General features: G+C 42.1%; 2 protein-coding genes across 2 annotated transcripts; one reads left to right on the top strand and one right to left on the bottom strand.

Moving 5' to 3' along the window:
* Window positions 1-3,639: 3,639 nt before the first annotated feature.
* On the bottom strand, window positions 3,640-4,740 carry POLE3 (polymerase (DNA directed), epsilon 3, accessory subunit). The gene is made up of 4 exons (XM_006865699.1): window positions 4,675-4,740; window positions 4,501-4,586; window positions 4,070-4,188; window positions 3,640-3,812 (listed from the first exon to the last, which is right to left on the bottom strand). The coding sequence occupies exons 1-4, from the start codon at window positions 4,738-4,740 to the stop codon at window positions 3,640-3,642; spliced, it is 444 nt and encodes a 147-aa protein (XP_006865761.1).
* A 3,091-nt stretch (window positions 4,741-7,831) lies between these two features.
* Window positions 7,832-25,841, top strand: LOC102814840 (chromosome unknown open reading frame, human C9orf43). Its single transcript, XM_006865730.1, has 10 exons — window positions 7,832-7,994; window positions 8,097-8,229; window positions 11,425-11,476; window positions 12,380-12,483; window positions 15,440-15,443; window positions 16,004-16,146; window positions 17,016-17,166; window positions 17,653-17,811; window positions 18,027-18,114; window positions 25,552-25,841. Exons 1-10 carry the CDS (start codon window positions 7,844-7,846, stop codon window positions 25,839-25,841), a joined length of 1,275 nt encoding a protein of 424 aa, XP_006865792.1. The 5' UTR covers window positions 7,832-7,843.
* The last annotated feature ends 1,130 nt before the right edge of the window (window positions 25,842-26,971 follow it).

Genomic DNA, 26,971 nt, shown 5'->3' with positions numbered 1-26,971 from the left:
GGTAACTCTTAAATAATGTTGAGCACAAGGAGTCAGGCACAAAAAAGAATATATTGTATGATTTTTTTCACTTGAAATACAAAACTAGGCAAGATTGATTTGTGTTGTTGGAAACCAGTATAAAAGTTACCTCTGCAGAGGTGGGAGTGATTGGAAGGGAAATCTGAAGGAAATTCTGAGTGTCCTGGTTATGAGGGTGCTGGTAATGTTGCTTATTGTTCTGGGGCATGGTTACATGGATGTGTTTAGTTTGAAAAAATTCATCAGACTCAACACTTAAGTACATTTTAGTAGGTAGATTATATACTTCCATAACAACTACACACACATTCACACAAAGACTGAGTGCCTCCCAACAACACATGGTGTTGTGCTAAATGCTGTGAAAGGCATAAAAATGGAAGTAAGGGTGCAGGCCACTGGAACAGGATCTTTTTTCGAAAATTAGTGGCTAAGAGCTTGAGCAAGTCACTTATTCCTGAGCAGCTTCATTTTATTGTGGCTTAATGCACTGAACTGCAAAGTCGGTTTGGACTGCAAAGTTGGCAGTTCAAGCTCACCAGTTGCTGCTCAGAAACCCTATATAGGATCTCTATGGGTCAGAACCGACTAGATAACACTTAATAACAATAGGTTAGGCTATTGTCTCATGGGACAACTAGGACAAGTGGCATAACAGTTCATTGATATTTCACATCTTAGTTTGATGAGTAGCATGTGGTGTCTTAAAAACCAGTGAGCAGATATCTAAGATACACCGACTAGTCTCTCAAGAAAGAATTTAGTCTCCAAGTCTAATGGCCCATGGGAACTAGCCTGTTTAGCCTGAGACCAGACTAGGTGGTACCTGGCTACCATTGTGTACCAACCTTTCTGACCAGGGACACAACAGAAGATTCCAGTTGGAATGAGAGAAAAATGGAGAACAAAACTCAAATTCATAAAAAAGACCAGACTTATGAACTGTTAAGATAGAGACTAGAGGAACCCTTGACACTGTTGCCCCAAGAAAGATACCCTTTTTATCTTGGAACTGAAGTCACTCTCTGAAGTCACCTTTCAGTCTAATAACAGATGGGTCTATATGAAACAATAGGTAAATTGAGTATCAGAATAGTGGCAAATTGCAGATTAGCATGGGACATGGGTCTTTTAAACTGCTTCAAGGCAAAAAGAAATGGGATTTAAAGAACTTTGGAAAATGGGAAAGACTTGGCAGAGAAGTTGTGGGAAGTTGGGAGTGAAAAAAAAAAAAAAAACACAACTTGGTGAGGATTAGGGCAGAATGAATTGAAGCCACATGGAAAAAAAGCATTCTTTTGAGAATTTGTTCTTGACTGGAGCACACAGCCATCTACTGGGAAGTAGCAGCACATTAGACTAGGTGGTAAGGTGATTCCTCCTTATGTAGGCTTTGAATAAAAGACTAAGTATGTATTTGATTCCGTAGGATGCAGGGAGGGATATAACATAGCAAAGTTCCAGGAACAAATGGCTAAGGTAAGCAAGAGACAAGGCAAGAAATTCATCTAAAAAAGCTGATGGAACTTGAGGGCTGAGCCTGGAGTGGTGCTCATGAGGATTAAAAAAGCTATTTCTGATGTGAAGGAAAAGGCTACAGGACTTAATGATTGTTAGGGATATACCTTCATGAAATGTTATTAATCAATTTAATATTTGAAAAAGGTTATAATTATATAGCATTATAGTTAGGGGAACAGACTGGAGTCACACCAAAACCAAAAACCCATTGCCGTTGATTCTAAGGCATACTGATCCTACAGGACAGAATACAACTGCCCCATAGGTTTTTCTATGTTGTACTCTTTCTCCCATGGAGTGAATGGTGGTTTTGAACTATTGATCTTTTCAGTTTGCAGTCAAGCGCTTTAACTTCAGCACCACCAGGGCTCCTTCTGGAGCCACACAGACGCTTAAAATCCTGGCTCTGCCTTTCATATTGTATAAATTTAGACTAGTTCCCTCATCATTCTAAACTTGCCCACAGTCTTTAAACTAGAGTTAAGAGCAGAGCTACCTTACAGGGTTTTAGAGTTAATACTTGAAGGCACTTAAAAAGTGCTGGCACACAGCAGGGGCTCAATAAATGTCTGTCATTGTTGAGAATCTAGTACTTGTGTGATATGGGTTCCCACCAAGTCAGTGAAATTGTCTGCTGTGGCTGAAGCTTATCTGTTAATGAGCAGGATCTGTTGGGTCATCTGGGATGACATAGGATCTAATGTTTACAAGTCTGGCTTAGCAATATCCCATGGATTGTATAAAGCATAATCTGTGGGTCACTCTCTCTAAATCTAAAGGCACACCAGAAACAAGACAAAACAAAATTCATCACTTTTAACAAGAATGTACTTTATTTAAACAATGCATCACAGTTTTCTCTACACTCTTCACTCACTCATCAGCAAATTTTTCACTGGAATCATGTGACATGTTAACAGTGTCAAACTATACTTCACCGCCTGTCAAACGCTAAACATTCAACATAGAGACAAAAAGTGCTTGAAGCACCAAAGAGAAAGAGCAAAAGGCTAGGAGAGGCCAACAGAGATACTTTAGCAGTTAAAAGGGATGGATAGCGTGGGGGAATTAGATTCCTGAGCACCATCAGATTTCCCTTAAGGTTTAGAGGAGTTTTACAGAGCCATCTTTACAAGACATAAGATAACTATAAGTAAGGAATTTGAGAAATGTACATTTTTAGATATTAAGCAAGTTATCAACATTCCTGGATTGGCAGAAAAGAGAGCAGGGGGAAAGAAAGTGGGAATAGGAAGCTGACTAGAGACAGGTAGAGAGAAGCGGAGAAGGAAAAAGTTGTGCCTTGAGGGTATGAAGTTTGGAACGTGTCAGGAGTTGAAGAATGAAAAGCTGTTCACAAGTCTGGGAGATGGACTACAAGAGAAAGCCTGGGATTTTACACCTTCCAGGGGGTGAAGATAAATTCTAAAGCTGCACAGCGATCGACAGTGAGTGACACCTAAGCCATGTTTTGTTAAGAATATGACATTCTCACCCTTGTTTGACTAATTACACTGTATAGTACTAATTTAACGCATGTATGCCCAGAGTGCAGTCAGCAAGTTAATTCAATCCGTCAAGATTCAGTCAAGAGATAAGAGTTCATTTTCCTCCCATGGCTTTTTAGTAGTCTCCTAAAGCTCATTCTCCTCACTTTTAATAAGCTAGTATTGCCAAACACTGTACAATCAAATACAGGCTGATCATGATCAAAGCCCACATTGTTCCTGAGCTTTGACTGTGATGTGGAACACAGCAGGCAGGATGGAAATTATTACCTCTTTGTGGGGGATCAAAAACTGCATAACCATATATATATCTAAACAAGGGAGATCAAATTGGCTAATTTAATTAGCTGCTCAGAGCCCCTCTTGTCAAAAAGTCATAAACTTCAGACTGATTATGCAAAACACAATTCTGCTACTCAGATGCCCTGAGTTTAGGAAGCGCTGGTTTTGATGATTCTAGCCAGTTATATTTCCATCTTCTCAGGTACGTTTGCTAAGACTCCTCTGCCCAGCAGGAAAAAGCTTCATATAAATGTGTACCACATTCCAGAGTGGTACCTTCTAAGGTGCCATGGTCTTCCCATCCCATTCAGTTGTCCACCTCCTCCTCCTCATTCTGTTCTTCTTCTTCCAGCTTGTCCTCATCTTCATCGTTGTCCTCATCCCTGCTCTTGTCTTGTTCTTCTGAATCGTTTTTTTTGTCTTTGTCCTTCTTCTTTTGCTCTGAAGCTTCTTTCTTGCCTTTCTGTTCTCGCCTGTATGCTAAGGGGAGAAAGAAAGGGGTTAGGAGGTAGGGCTACAAGAGTAAACCAACTCCAGCAGCGAATTCATTCCATAGCTGGAAAAGCTCAGGCGCAGAAGGAAATATAAACTGCCCAGAGTCACAAAACAGATCTGAGATGGTGTTAACTGAAGGGGGTCTGAAACACAGTACTGGCTTACTAGACTTGAAGAGACCCACACTGAAAAAGCCAGGGAGCAGGTCACACAAACTCACCCTTTTCTATGTGTGTGCTTACCTTCCAAAGCCTCTTTCAGTGGAGTAATGAACCGCTGGAACTCCATTTCCTCCATGGCTGAGAGCACATCACTGGCATTCAGCGTCTTGCGCTTCCCTTTCATTGCAAAGTTGTTGGCACTGCAGGAGGAAGAGTAGGAGAAAAGACCTTCAGAGGCTGTCTGATCCCCTTTAGACGTGTATGGAATGGGCAGGAGCTAGTAACCTGAGTTGGGATGGCCTTCTTAGATGTGTGTGTGTGGCACAGCTAAGTACCTCCCTTCCCTGCACAAAAGGACAGAAGTCAAGTCACTCTGTTGTTGCTTAGAACCTTTAAGAATTAGGTGAGAATTGTGAACCTCTCCCCGTAGGGCTAGCAAACAGCCAGCGGGTTGGCGGACTCCAGGCCAGTAACTCCGAGCCCCCTAATGGTTCAATTCTAGCTGAACTCACCAGGACGTGGCATATAGCACGAAGACGCTGGCAGCGCGGGAGATGGCGCTCCGGGCCTCCTTGGAGATATTGACGCCGTCCGGGAGCTGCGAGGAGAGCGGAGGTGAGCAAAGTTGCCGAGCGGGGACCTGGCCACTCGTCCGCCCCGCCCCACTTCTAGCCTGGCCTGCTCACCGCCTCCTTGATAATCCTGGTGATGACGGCGTTGGGCAGATTTAGGTCCTCTGGCCTCTCTGCCATTGCCGCTATGACGGCCTCCTCTTCTAGCAGCTACGACGTCCGGACTTCCCGCGTCGATGAGATCTGACCCACCGAGGCTTCCGTTCTGCTCTACCCAGCCCACATTGTGTCTGTCCCATAGTGCCCTGCGCAGCGTTCTCTCCCCACCCCAGCCCCGCCTTCGCCTCAAGTTGCCGGTGAATCCAAACTTTCCATGCATCTGAGGTTTTGGGCCCTCCGGGATTGCTTCAGATCTCACAGTGCCTCGTGTGCCCCGTTGCCCCAGCCCTTTTTTTTTGATGCTTCTCGTCATCAACACATTTGTATCTTTCCACCAAATTACATGCGGCGCACGGGACTTCCGTCCTTTTCCCATAGGGCTCCGCGCCGCTGCTTGGCGACGGCCTGGCCTCGGGGCGGGCGATACAGATGGAGGCGTAAACAGAGTCGGCTGGGCGTGGCCAGTTGACTTAATTTAGTCGCCAATAGCGGCGGTATTACACTAGTTGTTTGGGTCCACCGAATCGCAGTTTTCGGATGCCGGTTTCTCTTTTTCCCTAAGCAAAACGGGGAGTCTTTTTCCACGTCTACCGGAATTAATGTTCATCCTTGATATTTTCACTTCTGCTAAGTTTGTAATGATCATACTATGACAACTCGTATCTAAACCTTACTCATTGCAAACAACTCTCCTGTTGCAGCGCGAATGTTGGCTCCATTGGACCGCGTGTGCTTAGATCCCGGTTCTTAATTTTGGTTGGGCGGATAACGAAAGGACCAGCAACCGTTAGTGTAAGAATAATGCAACTCACAATCACATTGGAAAAACACGTCTTTAAAAAAATCTTAAAGAGCAGATGATCAGTTTTGAGTGAATTGAGTGAAGGTTTACAGAGCAGATGATCAGTTTTACATCCAACAGATATTTCATCTCAATGACTGCAGTCCCTTCCATGCAACAGCAGTTACCTTCCCAACCCATTTGAATCTTATCTCCAGGTTAACGTTGCCCTTTCAATTTTGAATAACCATTCCATGGTGCACATACCTCTCTAGTTTCCTTGTCCCCCCTGTATTCCTTTTCACCACTTGGTTGAAAATTGGGCTATCAGGGTGAGTTGGGGACATAGTCTGGGGTTTCTCCTGTCTCTCTGACCAATAAGTCCTGTATTTTTAATAATCTTGAATTTTGTCTCACATTTTCTTCCACTTTATCCAGGACTTTATAATGCGATCCCTTTCAGAGCAGTTGAGAGTGATGACCATTTAGTTCTGAATCGTTCTGAATCATATGCTCCATTAGTCCATTGGATTAAGTGATTCCAAGTAATATTCATTACTCTTCTTTCTTCTGCACTTTGAGAGACCAACAGTTGTTCCTTAGATGACTACTAATAAGTGACAAATGTTGAAATTGTGTTTTTTAGTTCTTTAAATTGTTCACCTCACATCTTTCCTAGTCAAAAATACTATGGTTTTATTGTGGTGGTTTAATTGATATATATGTATCAGAAATTGCCTTCATTTCCACTTTGTGTGTGTGTGAATCATGGCCCTCTTAAGTCAGCCTTTCATTTTCCTGATTTTAATGGATACATGAGTACAGAGAAATATTTATTATGAGAAAAATGACAACGGAAATTGCTTCAGTTAGAGGCCCTAGGATCTGGTGGGAAACACTTGGATAGAGCAGACCTGATTAAAGCTAATCAGCTCCTGCCAATTGCCATTTGTTTTAGAATTAGCCCAATATTGCTAGATATTTTTATTTTTAAGAGGAGCAAGAAAGCTGGACATTATGGACACCCTCAATGTTTAAATATTGCCATAAAGTACAGACCAAACAAGACAAGTCACAGAGCAGGTGTAATCCCAGGGCTGTAGTTTGGTAACTCTAAGTTATAAACTCGTAAAACAGGAACTTCATCTTGTTCATTACCATCTCCTGTGCCGAGAACAGTTCCTTTACATACTTGATAGTCAATAAATATATGTTGAATAAGAGAAAGAAGGTGTAGGCACTGACCTTAGAGAGCTATTAGGGTGGTAGTGCTTACCTCCATCTTCTTTAGAGAAGGAAAGATGATAATATTTGTTGAGCACTTATAAATTACACATAAATGTACATGATCTCATTTAATGCTTCTATCATCCTTAGGGACTCTTTTCCTCTCTGAGGAAGCAAAAAGGTGAAGTCACTTGCTCAAAACAGTACAGTTAGTAAATAAGAATCCAATGGCCTCTGATGTTACTGCTTTAAGGCTATTGCTTTTTTGTTTGAGCAAATGCAATCATTCCTAGAGGGTATTTTAGTTGCCTGCACGGGAATTGGAACATATTGAAAACTGAAGCATGCTTTCCTAAGGAAAAGTGGTGTTCTTTGTGTCTTTGAGTCACCTAAGCACTTCTGTAGTCCTGGTGTGGTGCTGTAGGATAAGCACTGGATTGTTAACCGAAAGGTAGGCAGTTCAAACCATCGCCCGCTCCTCAGAGGGTTGTGATGAATTGGAACCAACTCTGTGGCACTTAGCAGCAACAACAAGGCATGTCTAATAATTTAGTTGTAATTTGAAAAGGCTTTTAGGAAACCATGGCATCTTCTTTTTAATGATTATAACAGGGAAAAGAAGAAGATACTAATATTTATTATGAACTATGTGTTCAGACACTCCAGGCCTGCTTCTAGAAAGATTACAGCCTAGGCAAACTATGGGCAGTTTTATTCTGTCATGTGGGATGGCTATGAGTCTAATCAACTCACTAGTACCTAATAACAACACATGTCAGACCTTTTAGTATTCATTAACTAATTTTATAATAACCCTGTGAAATAGGCTAAGACCCAGGTCACTCAGCTATTAAATGGTCAACAAGAAGACTTTCTGAAGCAAATTCCGTAATACCTCATGCTAAGATGTTTTCATGCTTGCTTGTATTCAGATCCTTAATTATCTTAGGTCCACCATTTATCTATGTGAGCTCACCAGAAATGCTTTATCCTTTGAGTCCAAATTAAGATCTGAACTGCCTAGCTAATGTTTAATGCTCTCTAATTATGTGGTTATTGTTTTTCCAGAAAACTAAAAAGCTGCAGGATGGTTTTTGTCCTAAACCATTTGTAGCTATGAATTTACCAGACGAGAACCTGTGGGACGAAACCATTTGTAACTCTGTGATTTGTCAGCATCCACAATGCTGGGCAGCTATTCGCAGGATTGAGAGGGGCAACCCTCGTATGCTGGGTTCACCCTACAAGACTTCTCTGGATATGGAAGGTGAAATTAGCCAGCCCCTGTCTCCTTCCTCACAAGTTCCTGAAACTTTATGTTTGATCTTCGTCTGGTGATCTGTTTTACATTCCTGGCCTCTTTTCTCAGATAAACTCCCAGTGCTCACCATTGTAAATATCCCAGATGTTCCCCGGCCCACGAGACTTGCAGGATCTACCTTAACCAAGGCTCACTCTTTATTGTCTCGGGGCCCAAAGTTTGACTCCAGATTTCAAGGCAGGTAAATGATCATTGACTCTTCTTTTAAGCACGTTCTGTCTCAGAATGCTGCATTATGACTTTCCTTACCCATATGTAGAAGACTTTGAGAATGCTGATTTAAGAAGAAAACACTAATTCAGTTTAAGAAGTGGTAAATAGAGAGAAGGAAACAAAAAGAGTTGACTAGTTTGGGGACATCTCAGAAAACTGTTTCCACACATATGTTTTAATTTTAGTTTTGAAACGGTTTGTAAACTCCTAAAGGCAAAAGGAATGACTTTTTTTTCTTTTAAACTTTCTGTAAAGTCTAGGCTTGGTGATATGTGACAGATATCTGTGGAACACTTAGACTGTTAAAATCCAAAGATCCAGTTGCTTTCAATCAAACTCCTGGTTGTGGCCCTCAGAGTGGTTTCTTTACTTCTGTTTATTTAAGTCGCCTTTGATGGTTTCTCTTAGGCTAAAGACAGTATAAGGAGCCCTGGTGACACATTGGTTAAGTGCTTGTTTGTTAAGTAGAAGGTTAGCGATTCAAATTCATCTGCTGTTCCGCTGGAGAAAAATTGGCAGCCTGCTTCTGTAACGACTCCAACCTTGGAAAGCCTATGGGGGAAGTTCCACTCTATCCATAGGGTTGCTAGGAGTTGGAATCGACTTCGATGGCATCAGGTTTTGAAAGGCAACAATATTGGAAGGGATAGGACTAGTCTCAGGTTCTTTAGGACCTGAACTCCAGGAAAACAGTTGTATCTCCCAGTTAGGACCTGGGCTGTGCTTCACATAGACACACAGGGACACACTTCCGCTCCTGCCATGCCCATCCATTCAGTCCTGGTCCATACTTTCATCCTTCAGCATCTCTTCCTTTCTGATCTCATCTCTCTGTCCTCTACCAGTCCCCCATTACCTCCTGTGTGGGATTTTGATGTGCATTCTGAGCTGGCCTCCCTACCTTTTCCCCTCTAAATCTTACTGACAAGTTAGCCTTCCACAAATGTTGCTCATATCATCTCTTCACCAAAGAACAAAAGCCCACAACCAGCCCTTCATTTAATATAGAATGTTGTTAAGTGCCATTGAGTCAGTTCCCACTCATAGTTAACCCTGTGTAGGGTTTCTGAGAAGCAAATGGTGGGTTTGAACTGCCAACCTTGCAATTAACAGCTTCTACAACACCACACCAGGACTTCACAGAACCAGATTTCCCTATTTTAGAGTTACAGCCTCTTTACTGGCTGGCTTCTCTTCTCTGAGACCGACTTTTCTAGCAATTGTTGACCCTGGCGTGGTTGTTGGCATTTTCATGCCTGTGTTCTGTTTGCTTGACTAGATGGTAAGCCCTTTGAAAGCAGAGACCATGGCTTCATTCATTCAGCCTCTCAATCGATTTATAAATACATCTTAGTTGGGGGCCACTATACTGGGCACTGTGGATACGACCGTAAACAAGATACAGTTTTTATCCTTAAGATGCTTTTAGTCCTTTTGGGGAGGCAGATAACTAAGTGGGCAGGGACCAATCAATGTGATGAGTGTGTGAGAGGAGTGTGCCCTGGGTGTGTGGAAACTTATAGGTGAACGCTGACTTTTCTGTAGACACGGCACCTGAAGTTTGAGTAGCCTAGTGAAGTAGGGGTTACAGGTAGGAGATGTGTGGTAGAAAGACAAATCCAGGCTATCGGAATAACATGTGCAAAGCCTTGGAGGCAACAGAAAACTCTTCAAATATTAGGGGAAAACTCAGTGTGTCTGGAAGGGAGAGTTGTTGTTGTTAAGTGCCATGGAGTCCGTTCCGACTCATAGAGACCCTGTATAGATAGGGTTTCCGAGGAGCAGCTGGTGGGTTTGAACTATGGACTTTGTGGTTCACAGTCCAGTGCTGATCCTACAGAGCCACACCAGGAGTCCAGAAGATAAGAGTAGGAATGTGTAAAAATACATGTCAACAAACCAAACCTCCCACAAGACTTTCTATTTAAGTGGGTTTGCTAATTCATTGTAATGGTCACATAGACCTCAGACACCATACACACAGTTATGGGGTTTATTAGGGAAATTAACAAGTCAGAGCCAGAAAATACACAGGGCTCAGTTCTTTCAGGCAAAACAGCCTTTCCTCAGCAGTGACCACAGGTAGGCCTCTCTCTGCCTACCTGGACAATGGTACAAAGTTCTTTTAGGGCTGCTGATAAATGCCCATAGGACACACTACTCCACTGTAAGCCTCAGCCTGGAGCTTCTCAGCTCCATGGGTCAGCAAATACAGCTCCTCTAATTAAGTGTCTGGAGGCACCCAGCTCTACAAGCAAGCTTCCTGCCCAAAGTCACTCAGCTTTACTTGTTCCGTGGGCTGGGAAGTCCACAGCTCTGTCTTGTGCTCTGGTTCCTGGTTCTGCTGCTGCTGTTTCTCTGTCACTCCTCTGGCATTACAGCTTTCTGTCTCTGGGGTGAGGAGGTTCAATGCACATGGATTTCGGGGTCCAAAGGACATGTTCCACTCCTAGGCTCTTCTTTGATGGTAGTGAGATTCCCCTTCCTGTTTCGGAGATGGTTCATTTTATACCCAGACTAGAGTTTTACGTTTTTACAATTACAGTGAACTCAGCTAACATGCCTAGCTGAATCATGTCCTATCAGCATCTTCTTCCACATTGTCTTACCCAAACCCAGCAGGGCATCAATTGTTGTTTAGTGGGAATTACAGTCTATGACTAAAGAAGACATCAAATAAATCACTATACCACAGAAGGCGAGAGTGGTCAGGGATGAGCCTGGGGAGCTGTAACAGAAATCTCAGGGACCTAGATGACAAAGAACTTTATAAATCAGGATAAGGAATTGGGTTTTTATTTTATATCTTTGCATTATTAGTCCATTCAACATGTTTTTGAATGTCTACATCAAATGAACTTTACAAAATTATGTTGATGGTGATGCAACTACCTCTGGTTAGAGAGAGAAGCATAGGTTATGAATCTAATTTGATGCTAGAAATAGTACTGAGGTATTTGTAGTATACAATGTCTGTTCCAGAATAATCAACCAACCAACCAGCCATCCAACCAAGAGATGGTGAGACCCTACATTTATTTGATAACTGTTAAGCCAGAGGCTTTCTAGAAATAAATAGAAGACTTTTTATCAAGCACTAACTTTATCATCTCGATAAATCTCTTGTATGTTTTTCATTTTGGGAAAATTTTATACTTTTTAGGACTCAGAAGCATGACAAAGGTTTGGTCAGCAGTTCTAATGGACCTCCCAAAGTAAGTCACAGATGGAAAAAAAGCATGTCACTATTAAACTCTTTACTAGTGAGAATTAAAGATTTTACCTTTATTTTGCATTCTTTCTCCAGATGATTGTACTAAGAATAATGGTCATAATGATGATGTTTAGACCAATAACTGTCTTTTATTGGGCCCTTATTATATGCTAGGCTCTCTGTTGGTGGCTTTACATGCTATACGGTTTCTGAAAATCCCAGGCAGAGGTGGGATTAATTTGGGGAGGTCTGGCATGGGTGTTCCTTTTCTGTCTCAATTCCATGTATAGTATGTTCAGATACTAAGTAAACACTGTCACCGCCTAATAAAGGGGAGTTAGAACACTAGAACGTCAGACCTGAAATGGACCTTAGATTATCTCACCTGTTAACTCTCAAACTTTTTTAGCTATGACCGAAGATGAGAAAAACATTTTACAACAAAATATAAGGTAGTCCTTCCCTTCACCATGGGTGACACTCTCATATTTTCTGCCCTATTTTATTTTCTTTGATTTAGTTTTCAAACAGTGTGGGCTGCAAGTCACCAAATTGGATTTAATGGCTCATGAATAAGTTGCAATTGCAGCATGGGAAATCCTGCTGTCGTATATCTCATTCATCTTTGAAGCTGAGGGTGTTGAGGTCTAGACGGAAGGAACACAGATTTGCTAAAGTACACAGCTAATCAGGAGTAAACTAAGACTCAATAGGAAGAGATACTACACTACTTATCTATAGTAAAAAAATATTTGCTACTCTTTACAGTCCTGCTGGATTCCCTCTCTCTCCCCTCTGAGATACTTCATACAGAATGATTTCTTCTAACCCTAGGTCAAATTTCACAGCTTAAGAGTGGTCCTTCAAGTTTGCATCATACGTAGGCTTTATGTTTCTCTCTTAGGTTTCAGTGCTGAATTTGAATGACACACTGCTTCCCTGCCTTCACGATGTTAGAAATATGGCTGTAATCTGGATCCCTGAAGAACCAGAGAAGAATAGGAGAAGGTGAACACCACGTCTAGAAACTTTAACTCTTATCTTGTACAAATCCCTAAGCAAATCCTCTGCAGGTCTCCTTTTTGTGATCTCTTTTAGCGACCTCATTGCATGAGCAAGAGGTCAGCAAAGGAGGCAGCCATGGCCTTATGAATTTGCTTCTGTCTACACTGGAGTTCTATTTTTCTAAATTGTGGCATAAGTATTATATAAAAACATTTTCCAATTTGACAGTTTTCACATGTACAATTCAGTGACACTGATTATGTTTATCATATTATGCAACTATTACCAATATCCTTTTCCAAATGATTCCTACCATCCCACAGCCATTAACAGAAACTCACTGGCCTCTAAACAATGACTTCCCCTTTCCTGCTCTCTCCCACCCTTGGCAACCACTAATCAGCTGTGGTCTCTTTGCCTGGGCCTATTTCATTTGAGAGGGAGCACACAGTAGTTGGCCTTTGGTGACAGACTCAGCATGAACATTTTTAAGGTTCATCCATGCTGTAGCCCTTTCTCTTTATGGCTGAGGAATAGTCTTTTTTAAAAATAATAATTTTATTGAAATATAACTCATGTACTATATTATTGATTTACTTAAATTTTGGAAGTTAATGGCTTTTAGTATATTCACATATATGTGCAACTATCATGATCACTGGAGTCCTGATGTGGCACTGTGGGGTAAAGCACTGAACTGCAAGGTCAGTTTGAACCACAGTGTTGGCAGTTCAATGCCTCTCCTTGGACACCCTATCCAGGGTCTCTATGAGTCGGGACCAACTTGATGGCACTTAACAACAACAACCACTATCACTGTCAATTTGAGAGTATTTTTTCAAATTTTGTACCCATTAGCAATGACTACCTACTTCCCATCACACTCACCTTGGCAACTACTTATCAACTTTCTGTCTCTTTGGATCTGCCTACTGGAATTTTATTTTAATGTACTTTGAAGGTCCTCTGAGACTTCTCTATGTCCAATTCTACATGGCTATAAGTAGCACACAAGATACAGCCAATGTATTTGTGAGATTTGATTAAGAAAGAAATGTCTTTTGATTGTTAGCTGTTATTAGTTACCAGCAACTAATGGACAAAGTTTTCAGTGAAGAACATTAACCTCTAACCTCAATCCCAAAGCTAATACAGTGGTGCAAAATGACGAGCATCTAAGGCTTGTGTACAAAGCAGAACGTCACAACAGGGGTTTTAGGTGAAGTCCCAAAGATTTGCTTATATTCACAACTGTTGGAAGAAAGTGTTTGGCTCAACTTTTGTGACCACTGAGGCTTTCGGGTTATTATTAAGTGACTGCTTAGAGATGCTCAGATTGAAGTATTCCTTTTCATTCTTTTCTAAAATGATCCTGTGAATACTTCTTTATATGTACAATTTAAAAATATATGTGTATACATGGCATAAACAAACAAGCAAAAACTCTGAGAGTTTATTTGCTTCATGTAAAAGCAGCTCAGAGGCTGGTAGCCTGTGACTAGTAGGTCAGTGTCATGAGGGGATCAGAGAGCCAGATGCCTTCTAGCTTTCTGGGCTGTCATCCTAAGCCATGGCTTCCATAGTCTAAGATGCTTCAGGGGTATTTTAAAGAGCTGAGCTGGCTGCTAAAGCTCAGACCATTAGCTGTGGTCTCTATGTATAGGCCAATTTCATTCAAGTGGGAGCATACAGAAATAGGAGTCCTGGTGTGGCGTTGTGGGCTAATGCACCAGACTGCAAAGCCGTTTGAACTGCAAGGTCAGCAGTTCCAGCTCACCAGCTGCTCCTAGGAAGCCCTACACAGGGTCACTGTGGGTCAGAATCGACTCGATGACACTTAACAACAACAACAACAGCATACAGAAATAGACTTAAATGTCCATGTGCCAGGAAGGAAGAAAGAGGAAGAGATGAGAGAAAAACATAATGCAGTACTTCTTTTTAATATATATACACCGTTGTTTCATTGTAGTGACGACCGTCTCCTCCATTCATCATCGTACAACACTATTTGCTTCCATTCCGTCTGTTTGTTTTTTTGTTTTGTTTTGGGGGTGGCGATGAGGTGAGGAAATGTTCACAAAAACACTCAGGAAATGTAATAATTTAAACAACCAAAGGGCACATTCAGTGTAGTACTTCTTAAACACCTCCTCTGTGCTAAGCAGTTTAGATTCAGTGGAGAATGAAACAGACTTGGTCCTGTCCTGGTGGAGTTTATAGTATTAAAGGGAGTTAGACATTACACATATAACCACATCTAAGTATATAATGATCAATTTGAATTAATGTTGTTGTTGTTGTTGTTGTTAAGTACCGTGGAGTCGGTTCTGACTCATAGTGACCCCTGCACAGGGTTTCCGTGGCTGTAAATCTTTATGGGAGCAGAACGCCTCATTTTTCTCCCGCGGAACCGCTGGTAGTTTTGAACTGCTGACCTTGAGGTTAGCAGCGCTATTCGTAACCACTACACTACCAGAGCTCCTTGAATTAATACTATGGAAGTAAATAACTTTATATGAGAGAATAGTGGGGAACTGAATTTGGATGTGAGGGTAATGGCTTGTTCTTAGCAGCCTTTGGGTAGCAAATGCTACTGGGCTTCCAATCAGCCATCTTTGTAGGCTGACTACAGAAAGAGAATCCTTTGTGGCCATTGTTTACAGATATCCTTGGTGCTTCTGTTTAAAATGTTTTATAATAAGTTGTATTTGTTTTTGTTTCAAGTTCAGCTAAGAAAGCAGGTGTTACCAGCCAGGATGAGAGGGAGAAGAGAAAGAAATCTACAATTGTAAGTTCTGTGGTGTGGCCAAGCATTTATGATCTCCTGAAGGGTTTAATTTTTGTTTTCCTGTCAGGTCTTTCTCCCCCTTTTTCATTCTTTCTCTAAATAAGCAAAGTCTGAAGAAAATCCCTTCTTAGGGATAATTTTTTATTCAGATGCTCTTTGTCCCTGTAGAGAGGTAAAGACTGCCTTGAAGAGACAATTGGAGGAATGGTTGGCTATTCATAGAATTTTTGTCCTATTAAATTAAAGTCCCTAGGATGATGGGAATAGAATTTCAAAGGACCAGGAGTTACAAGACTAGAGATTCTAATTCTCATTCTCTCATTTATGGGGTAAATGTAACCTTGGGTAAGTCATGGTACTGGACTCGGATTGCTGAGTGTATGTGAGTTGTGTTATGTTTGATTTCATTCATTGCTGGATCCCCAGACCTAGCTCTGTGCCTGACACGGAGTTGGCAGACTCATATTTGTTCACTTTTGTAAGGGAATCAATAAATAATCCTTCTGGAAAAAAGACAATTCCCATATGATCTGAAGACAACAATCAAGTAAGGAATCAGAAAAATGTGGTATCTGTCACAATGCAGAGGGCAAGGACTGCTGGATGAGGAGTCTGTAACTGGGAAACATGTAGTATAATAGGGCAGGATTGGTTTGGAAGGTTAGGCTGTCCGGGAAGACGTGAACTGGCAGAGAGTGCCTCTAGCAGTCCTTTTCACTATTTCTCTTCCAGGAAGAGAAGTCATCTTCGAGTTACTTGAGTCACAAGGTGGTTGTGCCTCCCCCGTCCCCAGCACATTTGTCTGAGCCATTAAGCCCCATCCGCATGCTTTCCTGGCCCCACACAGACATGCTGCCTCAGGACCTGCTGAAGGAGTGAGTATCCAGAATCTCGCAGGAGATCCAGAGCATCTGCTTTTTCTCTGAAGTTCAGAAGGTTCTAAGCAGTATGCTCTTTCTGAGTCGGCAGGGGAGTAAACCTTCAGTCTCCTTACTGAGAATGAGCATGCTGTTTTGTTTACTTGTTTCCTGAGTTCCTTCACTCACAGGTGGGCAGTGATGACAGTAATGACCACCACATTTATCGAGCACTTACCATCAGCCACCCTGTGCTAAGCACGTTAGGCATCTGCCTCATTTAATGGTTAAGTGTCAGCTATTAACCAAAAGGTTGGTGTTGGAATATACAAGACCTGGTGATATGCTCTGGTAAAGATTGTAGTCTAGGAACCCTGTGGGAAAGCTTTACTCTGGCATATAGGGTCACTATGAGTTGGAATGAACTTCAAGGCTCACAACAACAACAGAGGAGACAGGCATGATTACACTCTGTTCCTTAGAGATGAGTTATTGGTAAGTGGGAGTCAGAATAGCATATGTGGTTTGGAATGAGGCAGCCTTTGAATTTTGTCTTGAAACTGATTTATTGGCTTGATGAGTTTTGGCGATTCACTTAGCCTCTTGAAGACTTGTTTAAAATTTTTTTTAAATGAGGAGAATACCTGTCACAGTGTTATAAACCTTCAGTGGAATAAAAACACCCGAGACTATATAGTGTCAGTAAATGCAGGTATGATTTTGTTAAGTGCATTTAAAGGTTTTATTGAATGAGTACCTACTGGTGCAGGCCTTTTTATACTTGAAGTGGGAAATTTTTGAGTCCCTTTTATCTTTGTCTCAAGTTACACTCTACTAGAAAAGCAGCCGATGACTGTCCCTGAGCTAGCTCTCTTTGTTCTGTGCAGCCTCCTGGCAGAGGAAGGGGTAACCATGCTTTCTCCAGCTATGAAGATAGAATTGGCCATGATGAAAAAGAACCGTCCCATGGAAAAGAGTCGGCCTGACAGTGCAATTTCTTCTAAGATGTTTTTATCTGTACACCGCCTCACCCTGCAAGTAAGAGCTAGGGAGTATCAGAGGAAGATGTCTGCATGAAAATCCAAACTCATCTCTCTTCAGAGTTCAAAGAGTTGACTTTTCATTTCTTCTTTTTCTTCTGTCCTTCCACTCTGGACCCAAATGTATGAGGGAAGGTTTGAGGAAGGCACTGTTCTCTTTCTTTACACTTCTTCCTCCACACCATCACCCATAACCCCTAGTACAAGGCTCATAACATTGGGTTCTCCGAATGTGCCCATTGAATAGGTGAATACCTGCACTAGAGCCTTTTTCTTCATTTCTCCAGAGACGGGGGCTGAGCCAACCTGCACATTTGAGGAAATTACATAATAACCTGACGACAAAATCTAGATTTCCTAAGGCTACCAGATCTCCAGGTACACTTCATCCACGTTTTCCACACTTTCCCTTGGTCCCAATTCAGTTGGGTTTATGGTCACAGTCAAACAGGAAACAGCTCTGCTGACTTGGTCTTGACCAGAGGGGAAGGATCACCATTCTGGAGTGGGGCGCAGCAAGCAGCCACGGGGCAGGGTGGGAGCAGTCAGTGAGAAGAGAATCAAGCTGGCTCTGTGGTTGCCAGATCCCAGGAAGCAGCAGCAGCAGCAGCAGAGGAAGGTGAAAACACCTGCTCAGAAACAGGTAGAGTGGCAGTGGGGGAACCCCAGGGACTTGCTGGGACTGGGAGAAGTAGTTGCAGCCTGGAATGGTTAGGATGTATGAGAGGTGGAATTCTCCCTGGCTTCTACAGGGATCCCCACTGTTTGGTTGTAGATCTTATATTCTATAAACTCTTTTTGATAAGTTCTCTTCATTCCCAAAAGCCCTAATTTAGTTCCTCCTTACGTGGGTTTCAGGAGCTTAAAGAAGAAACCAAGAGTGATACAGAGCTTTGGAGCACTTTATATAAGCATGAAGTTGACACCATTTATGAGCTTGTATCTGGTAAGAAGATGCGTTTGGAGTGAATGTGTGTTTGGAAAGAACCTATACTTGAGCTTATTCCCAGAATGTAGCTGAGGGTAGGGAAATTTGTCCATGGTTTTGTCATTATGGGGTCTGCCTCTGTCGCACTCAGCATTCTCCTTGGAATGTTTCAAGTTTGGTGGCCTACCACGTATCATACAGCTACCAAATATTTACTGAGCAAAGAAGCAGTAACAGACTTCTGTTTTGTATAGGGATTTGGGAGATGGCCATGAGCAGGCGTCATAAGCATTTTAAATTCAGGTCCTACCTTAGTAAATGGATCAGAAATAATAATAAGCCCATGTTATGAAGAGAACACCCCGGAGGATCCATTGGATAGTGAGGCGGGAAAGAGCTGGGAGTCCTTATGAAAGCCTTCAAAAGTTCTGAGTAAACAGAACTCCAGTGCCCTCCAGCTTCCGGCCACAAGTTAGAGAATCTCAAGATGAAATCAACACACTGTCCAGCCTCAGCCAGGAGCAGTCCTTTTTCTGTGTCATTCATGCTGGAAGGGATAATGGGTATCCCCTCTGTCTAGAGCCCTTTTCTCACACCTGAAACTGAGGGATAATACTGCCCTGTGTCTCTGCTTGAGTGGGGAATGTGAACGAGGGAAAATGAATCCTCCTAAACCTTAGAGGAGTCCTGGTGTGGTGCTGTGGGCTAATGCACTAGACTGCAAAGTCATTTGAACTGTAAAGTTGATGGTTCAAGCTCACCAGCTGCTCCTTGGAAACCCTATACAGGGTCGCTATGGGTCGGAATTGACTCAATGGCACTTACCAACAACAACAAACCTTAGAAGCTTATTCTGCCGTTCTCAGGCTGGACACTACTGATTTTAATGTGAAAATCATTGTTTACTCATCAAAATTACTCTCTGATCCTGGGGCAGTAGGAGGGCTCATGTGAGACCCTTCTGAGAAAAGGGCTGCCCTCTTGCTTTCCCATTCATTCCATTTGAGCACTCAGATACCAGCAATGCTCTCTGGCCTAAAGATAGAAGAAGGTTCCAGACCTTCACGTGGGAGGTAGACAGAACAAGGACCGGGACCCAGGGTGGAATGTAATTTGCCCAAAGTTGGTATGTCATCCAGGGTGATCACTCTACTTCTCTGACTTCCTCTCTGGTGTCTTTCATACCTCTTTGTCATGCCTTCACTAGGATCAGTGTTGCTTGCACCATGGAGTACCTCTTTGAGTGCTGTTCTTACAGCAGTGGCTTGCCCTAACTTAGTTGAGAAAGGCCTTTTAGAAGAGATGATTTTGTACTGGATCTTGAATATGTGGTTTTTTATTGTTAAGTGCCATTGAGTTGGTATCAATTCATAGCAATCTTATGCACAACAGAACGAAAGACTGCCCAGACCTGTGCCAGCCTCACAGTTTTTGCTATGCTTTACCACACTGCTGCTGCGATTGCACCAGTCCATATCATTGGGGTCTCCCTCTTTTTTGCTAACCCTGCACTTTACCAAACATCATGTCCTTCGCCAGGAACTGGTCCATCCTGATGCTATGTCTAAAGTATAAGAGACAAAGCCAGGCCATCCTGGCTTGTAAAGAACATTCTGGTTGTACTTCCCACACAGGTTTACTTGTTTTTCTGCCACTCCATGGTACTTTTAAGGAGCTCTGGTAGCATAGTGGTTACAAATTGGGCTGTGAGCCGCAAGGTCAACAGTTCGAAACTACCAGCTGTTCCACGGGAGACAGATGAGGCTTTCTGCTCCCATAAAGATTTACAGTGTCGGAAAACCTATACAGGGTGGCTATGAGTCGGAACCGACTCCATGGCACATAACAACAACGTGGTACTTTTAATATTCTCCTCCATTATCATAACTCAAATGCATCAGTTCTTCGATGGTAGTTCTTATTCAGTGTCTAACTTTCATATGCGTGTGAGGCTGTTGAAAATACCATGGCTTGGGTCAGGCATACCTCAGTCCTCAAACTGACATCTTCACTGTTCAACACTTTAAAGAGGTCTTGTACAGCAGATTTGCCTAATGCATTATGTCATTTGATTTCTTGATTGCTACTTCCATGAGTGTTAATAGTTGATCAGAGCAAAATAAAAATGTTGACAGCTTCAGTTGTTTTCTCCATTTATCTTGTATTAAATCCATTGTAAAGATTTTTGTTTTCTTTACATTGAGGTACAACCCATACTGAAGGCTATGGTCATTGATTTTTATCAGTAAGTATTTTAAGTCCTCTTCACTTTCAGTAAGAAAGATTGTATCGTCGGCATATCACAGGTTATTGATGAGTCTTCCTCCAATCCTGATGACACATTCTTCTTCATATAATCCATTTCCTCAGATTATTTGCTCAGCATGCAGACTGAATAAGTGGTGAAAGAATGCAACCTTGACGCACACCTTCCCTTGTTCTTTTCAAACAACTGTCTCTTGGTCTATGTACAGGGTTCTCATGAGCACAATTAAGTGTTCTAGAACATTCATTATCTACAGTGTTGTCCAAAGCTTGTCACGATCCACACAATCAAAAGCCTTTGTCTAGTAAATAAAGCACAGATAAACGTTTTTCTGGCATTCTCTGCTTTCAGCCAAGATCTATCTGACATCAGTAATGATATCCCTGGTTCCACATCCTTGTCTGAATCCAGTTTGAGCCTCTGGCACTTCCCTGTCAATGTACAGTGGCAGCCGTTTTAAAATTATCTTTAGCAAAATTTTACTTGCATGCAGTATTAATGATATTGTCTGATGAATTTTGCATTCTGTTAGGTCACCTCTCTTTGGAATGGGCACAAATATGGATTTCTTCCAATCAGTTGGACAGGTAGTTTTCTTCCAAATTTCTTGGCATAGCTGAGTGAGTGCCTCCAGTGCTGCATCAGTTTATTGAAATATTTCAATTTGTAGTCCTTCAATTCCTGGAGCCTTGTTCTTTGCCGGTGCCTTCAGTACACCTTGGACTTCTTCCTTCAGTATCACTGATTCTTGATCATACGCTACCTCTTGAAATGGTTAAACATCCACCATTTTCTTTTTGGTACAGTGACTGTGTATTCTTTCCTTTTTTTTTTTTTGCACTCAACCAATTGTATTTTGTTTCATTGCAATTACAATCCCCTCCACGCCCCATTGGTTAACAGTATTTGCCTCTATTCCCTCCTTTTTTTTTTTTAATGTACACAAAAGCACACAGGAATATATAATTGTTTAAACAACCAAAGGGCACATTTTGCAAACCAGTCTCCAACCCACCCACACACAGCCTTTCTCTTTTCATGACTCTTGAGTCCTAAACTGTTCTGTCTCTCCATGCCATTACCTCTGCCTCCACCTCTAGTGTCACTGCTTCTTTGGTTAGGGTCCCACGTTCTTCCCTTTTGATGGTCCTAGGGTCCTCTGTTCCTGGAATGTAAGATTAACTGATCCCCCCCTTTTGGTTACACATTTTCTACCTTTACAGTTGTGAGAATTGCAATTAGTCATGATAACAATTACTATTGAATCAAGAGTCCTATCCCCATCTCCTTTCGCCAGATCCATCTAGACAAGATGAAAACTATCCAGTGGGGATTCTACCTTCCCCCCTTGCTCTGAAACTAAACTTCCTGTTGAAAACTGTAAGCCAGCCACTTCCTGCCTTTATAACTCCTCCCACTCCCCATTTTAGGTAGCCAACGTCTAAGTTGCCCATCCCTCTGGTAGCGTAGTGGTTACGGCTGTGAACCGCAAGGTCAGCAGTTCAAAATTACCAGCTGTTCTGCGGGAGAAAGATTAGGCTTTCTATTCCCGTAAAGATTTACAGCCTCAGAAACCCTGTACAAGGTCGCTATGGGTCAGAACCGACTCCACGGCACATAACCACCACCATCTACTCTGTGTACTGAGGGGATAGGCTTGATCCTTAATGTGAAGACTCCTTCCCTCTCTGTTGGTATTTTGAGCAACTACATCCATAAGCAAAGGTCAAGTTCATCAAATTGTAGCTATTTTTACTTGCTTTCTGTATCAAACTTCTTTATCTTCTTCTAGTCAAGTTCTGATCATCAAGCCATCCAAGCTAGATCAAATGGGTACTATCTGCAAGTTTGAGCATTCATGCATGCCTCCCACCACTTCATCTCAGCTGGAAACTTTACTCTCAGCTCTAACCTCCATGGCTAGGTCAGTGTCCATGGGCTCAGGAGTTCCCAAGTCTCCCCAAACTTTGGACTAGCCAGCCCTTCCTCTTCTCTCATCTCAGGGTTGACAGGAGTCTACTTCCATCTTGTTTGGTGCTTTCTTCATCATTCAATATTTTGCCCATAGAATCTTTCAATATTGCAAGTTGAAGCTTGAATTTTTTCTTCACTTCTTTGAGCTTGAGAAATGCTGAGTGTATTCTTCCCTTTTGATTTTCTAACTCTAGGTCTTTGCACATTTTATTATAATATTTGGCTTTGTCTTCTTGAGCTGCCCTTGAAAATGCTACATTCAGCAATTTTTCTCCTCATTTCTTCCATTGACGTTAGCGTCTCTACGTTGCAGAGCACATATCAGAGTCTCTTTTGACTTCCAGACACCCAGTCACTTCTGTCTTGGTCTAGAAGTGCAACTGAAACTTCTCCATCATGGGTGACCCTGCTGGTATTTAAAATACTGGTGGTGTAGCTTTCAGAATCACAGCAATATGCCAGTCACCACGGTATTACTGACAGATGAGTGGTGGTCCCCAAATATGGAAGAGAATTCCTGCAAGTGGGAACAGCCATCATCTCAAAGGCATGAAACCTTGGAAGGTCATGGTTTGCTAAGGGAACACTGAGAAGTTCAATGTGACTGTGGTCTTGGGTACTGAGGGTAGAGTGGGTACATCAGGTCAAGGAGGTAGGTAGGGCTTATATCCCCAGGCTGCACCTCAGATCAACTAAATCAAAATTTCAGTTGCTGGAACCCACTTATTCCAATGTGCAGTTGGGAATGTCCAATTTGGGAATCAAGACATTACGATGATATCTCAGGTGGCACCTGGGAAGATTTTTTTTTTAGAGAAAGGGAGATTGAGAAAGGAAAACAAACGCATTTAGGAATTTGTTGGAGAAATATCTGATGCAAATGAAATGAAACTAGATCTTTTAATGTCAAGGAGATGTTGTTGTTGTTGTTAGGTGCCATTGAGTTGGTACCGATTCATAGCGACCCTGTGTACAACAGATCGAAACCCTGCCTGTTCCTGGGCCAACCTCACAGTTGCTGACACACTTGAGCCCATTGATGCCGCCACTTTGCTAGTCCATCTCACTGAGGGTCTTCCTCTTTTTCTCTGGTCCTCCACCTTAACCAAACATGATATCTTTGTCCAGCAACTGGTCCCTCCTGACAATATGTCTGAAGTATGAGAGAGAAGTTTGGTCATTCTGGCCTCCCAGGAGCACTCTGGCTGTACTTCTTTCAACACAGATCTGTTGGTTCTTTTGGCAGCCCATGGCATTTTCAGTATTTTCCTCCAATACTGTAACCCAAAAACATCAATTCTTCTAAGGTCTTCTTTATTCACTGTCCAGCTTTCACATGCATATGAGGTTATTGAAAATACCATGGCTTGGGTCAGGCGTACCTTTGTCCTCAAAGTGACATCTTTGCTGTTCAACACTTTACAAAGGTCTTGTGCAGCAGATTTGCCTAATGCAATATGTTGTTTAATTTCTTGACTGCTGCTTCCATGAGTGTTGATATTTGAACCAAAAAGAATGAAATACTTGACAACTTCAGTCTTTTCTCCATAGGGAAGAGAATATAATGTGAGCTAAATCTTAATCTTTTGTACTAGAGAGACAATGAATAATGCCTTAGGTAGACACAAAAACAGCATTATAAAAATATTGTTTAGATTTAAGGCTATAATATCTAGATCTAAAATAAAAAAAGTTAAAATGAGGGATTTTTAGAAAGTGGGATGAAACATCTTTTTATTATAAATTATTATTTTTATTTTATTTGACTATATTGTTATACATTTTAAAGGGAAAAGAACAACAAAAAACACCATTAGAGATTTTTTTGTTTGCTTTATTTTTGTTTTGTTTTTTAGAAACCTGCATAGGATCATTAGGGGAGGCAGAAGAAAGTGAATCCCATTCTGGTAAGAGGAGTATTGATAAACTGAAAAGGTAGTTATAATTTCTTTTGTTGCTGTAATGTGAAGGTACAGCCTGCAGGTTTCTTGGAGGACTTCTGGGCCTTTTAAGACACACTTTCTCTTCATCACTACTTTGATAACAGCTGTGGTCACAGTTCTAGGTGAACAGAATCACTGATGAAATGCAGAAGGCCTATTTATTACCTGCCACCCAAGTGCAGTCATGTCCTGAAGACAAGTCCTTTGTAGACTAGGGGTCAGCTAGAGGCCTGACAGTGGGATGTGAAATACCCATAGGAAGAGGATTGAATTAACTTTGTGGTTATTAGGTCACAGTTTTCTGCCAGATCAGGAAAGTGACACAAAACAGCCACAGCAGATGGAGCTAGAAGGACCTACTTTGAAGCAGGTGAGCATGTACCAGGGCATACTACTAGGCCCTGTTTAAGTTGCCTATTGCTGTATAACAGACCACGCCAAAGCTTAAACCACAGCGACTTGTTATTTCTCAGGATTCTGTGGGTTGATGGGCCAGTGATTCTGGTCATTGTGCAGCTGCCATAGTTTTCTCCCATTGACATTTTGGTTAGCAGCTGTGCAGTTACCCATACACCACCAGCGTTCCTTTCTTGACAGCAATAATGATTTTTTAAAAAAGAGAAAGAGATCACTTTCTTAAGAGATAAGCCACATTTTATTGGTCAAGGAAGTCACTAGGTCAGCCCAGAATCAATAGGGAAGAACACATCTTCCATCTTCTGTGAGAAGGAGCAGCATATGCGTGCAGGAATGAGAGGAATGTTGGCAACCATCTTGGAGGCAACCTCCCACAGCTCTTAGCTGCCTACTGGGAAGGGGAAAAGATGAGTTTGGACTTCATTTGGATGGCCTGGGTGGCAAAGAATTTGTGATACAAACTTCTCCCCAATCTCAGGAGGTAGCTCTTTGACCTGCACTCAGATTAGAAGTTAATTGCCACAAGAAAAATATTTTTTAGAAAAATGCTTTTAGTTTCCTAATGTCTGAATTTACTTACTGCGATGAATTTCAGGATGCCACAGAGCACTCCGAGATGGACTGTCATGCGAATCCTCCAGACTCCCTCCATAAGAGCAGGAGTAAGTTACTAGGGTGGAGAAGACTTTGTGAGTGACTGAGTGCAGGTAGAGTGGAACCTATGTTGGACAGGATGGCTTATGTCCTGGAGGGCACAGTCCTCAGCCTTTAGATGGCTCCTAGAGATATTCTAGCCTCCTTTTTCCAAGTTTGGGGATGGCTTCAGGTGTGATTAATGGCTGGGTCTTCTTTTAGGTACTGAATTGGTCAGGACAGAGTCTACTAAGGAGGACATCAGTGCTCAAGGGAAGGTTGAGCTGGAATCCCAGACTTCTAGTGAAGAGAAAACCCCCAAGAACCTTTTAGACAGTACAGCTGAAACCACTTGGAACCCTGAGCTTAAACTTCTGAAGATTCATCAGGACTCTGATGATGAGGAAAAGGAGATGCTACCCCTACCCTCCAGGGCAAAGAGTGAAGATGCTCTGGAGGCACAGGCTGAAGATATCACTCAGGGCAACCCTGTTCGAGAGCAGGATACTTAATCCTGAAGACAACAACCTTTGATATAAAGGACAGAAGGGGAGGGAATGTCTGCTCTCTGGAGGTGTTACTGGGGACTGAACTTGTTTTCTTTCTTCCTTTCTACTTGCCTCTGAAAAAAGAGAGCTAAAAAGCCCTATCACTTTTACATTTAGATTTTTTCTCCTTCTATTAGGTCAAGAACTGTTTTATTATTAAACACAAATTTTTGTCAGTGAAAAGACTCATTCTTTGTTTTTGGGAGGAGGGGAGAGATTTTTCTTTTATTTGGGGGTGTGTGTGTGTGTGTTCACTTTTATTTCCTTTCTGAAGTCTGAAAGGTTTCTAGTTATAAGAAGCCAGCTTTGGCCTATGGAAACCCCAACTGTGTTCCTAGCTTACCCTGTCATTTCCTGGAAATGATTTCCTCTAGGGATGAGACTCACATCATTTTCTAATAAGTTGTGTCCTCTTGTATATAGTTGTTGTTGTCACATGCTATCGAGTTGTTCTGATCCATAGTGAGCTTGTATAGGGTTTCTGAGGAGCAGCTGGTGGGTTTGAACTGCTAACCTTGCTTATCCTAAAAGGCCACACCAGGACTCCTCATATGTAGTTGTTGTTGTTATTGTTGCTGTTGTTGTTAGTGCCATTGAGTTGGTTCTGACTCATAGTGACACCGTATAGAGTTTCCAAGGAGCAGCTGATGAGTTTGAACTGCCCACCTTCTGGTTCACAGTCCAGTGCTGATCCTACAGCACCACACCAGGCAGGAGTCCATCCGGATCTCTCCCATAGGAGGTGAGAATTCTACCATTGTTATTAGGTGCCATCAAGTTGGTTCCGATTCACAGTGACCTTATGCAATAGAACAAAACACTTCTGATCCTGCGCCATCCCCACAATCATTGTTATGGCTGAGCCCATTGCTGCTGTCATGGTACCAATCCATCTTGTTGGGGGTCTTCCTCTTTGTTGCTGACCTTACTTTACCAAGCATGATGTCCTTCTCCAGGGGCTGGCCCTTCCTGACAATATGTCTGAAGTATGAGAGATAAAAGTCTGGCCATCCTGGCCTCTAAGGAGCATTCTGGCTGTACTTTTTCCAACACAGATTTGTTTGTCTTCTGGTGGTCTATGGTACTTCTAAAAT

Source organism: Chrysochloris asiatica, unplaced genomic scaffold (genome assembly GCF_000296735.1).
Source record: "Chrysochloris asiatica unplaced genomic scaffold, ChrAsi1.0 scaffold00081, whole genome shotgun sequence".
Lineage (NCBI taxonomy): Eukaryota > Metazoa > Chordata > Mammalia > Afrosoricida > Chrysochloridae > Chrysochloris > Chrysochloris asiatica.
The sequence above is the reverse complement of the archived record's forward strand: the minus strand, read 5'-3'. Positions and strand labels throughout refer to the sequence as shown.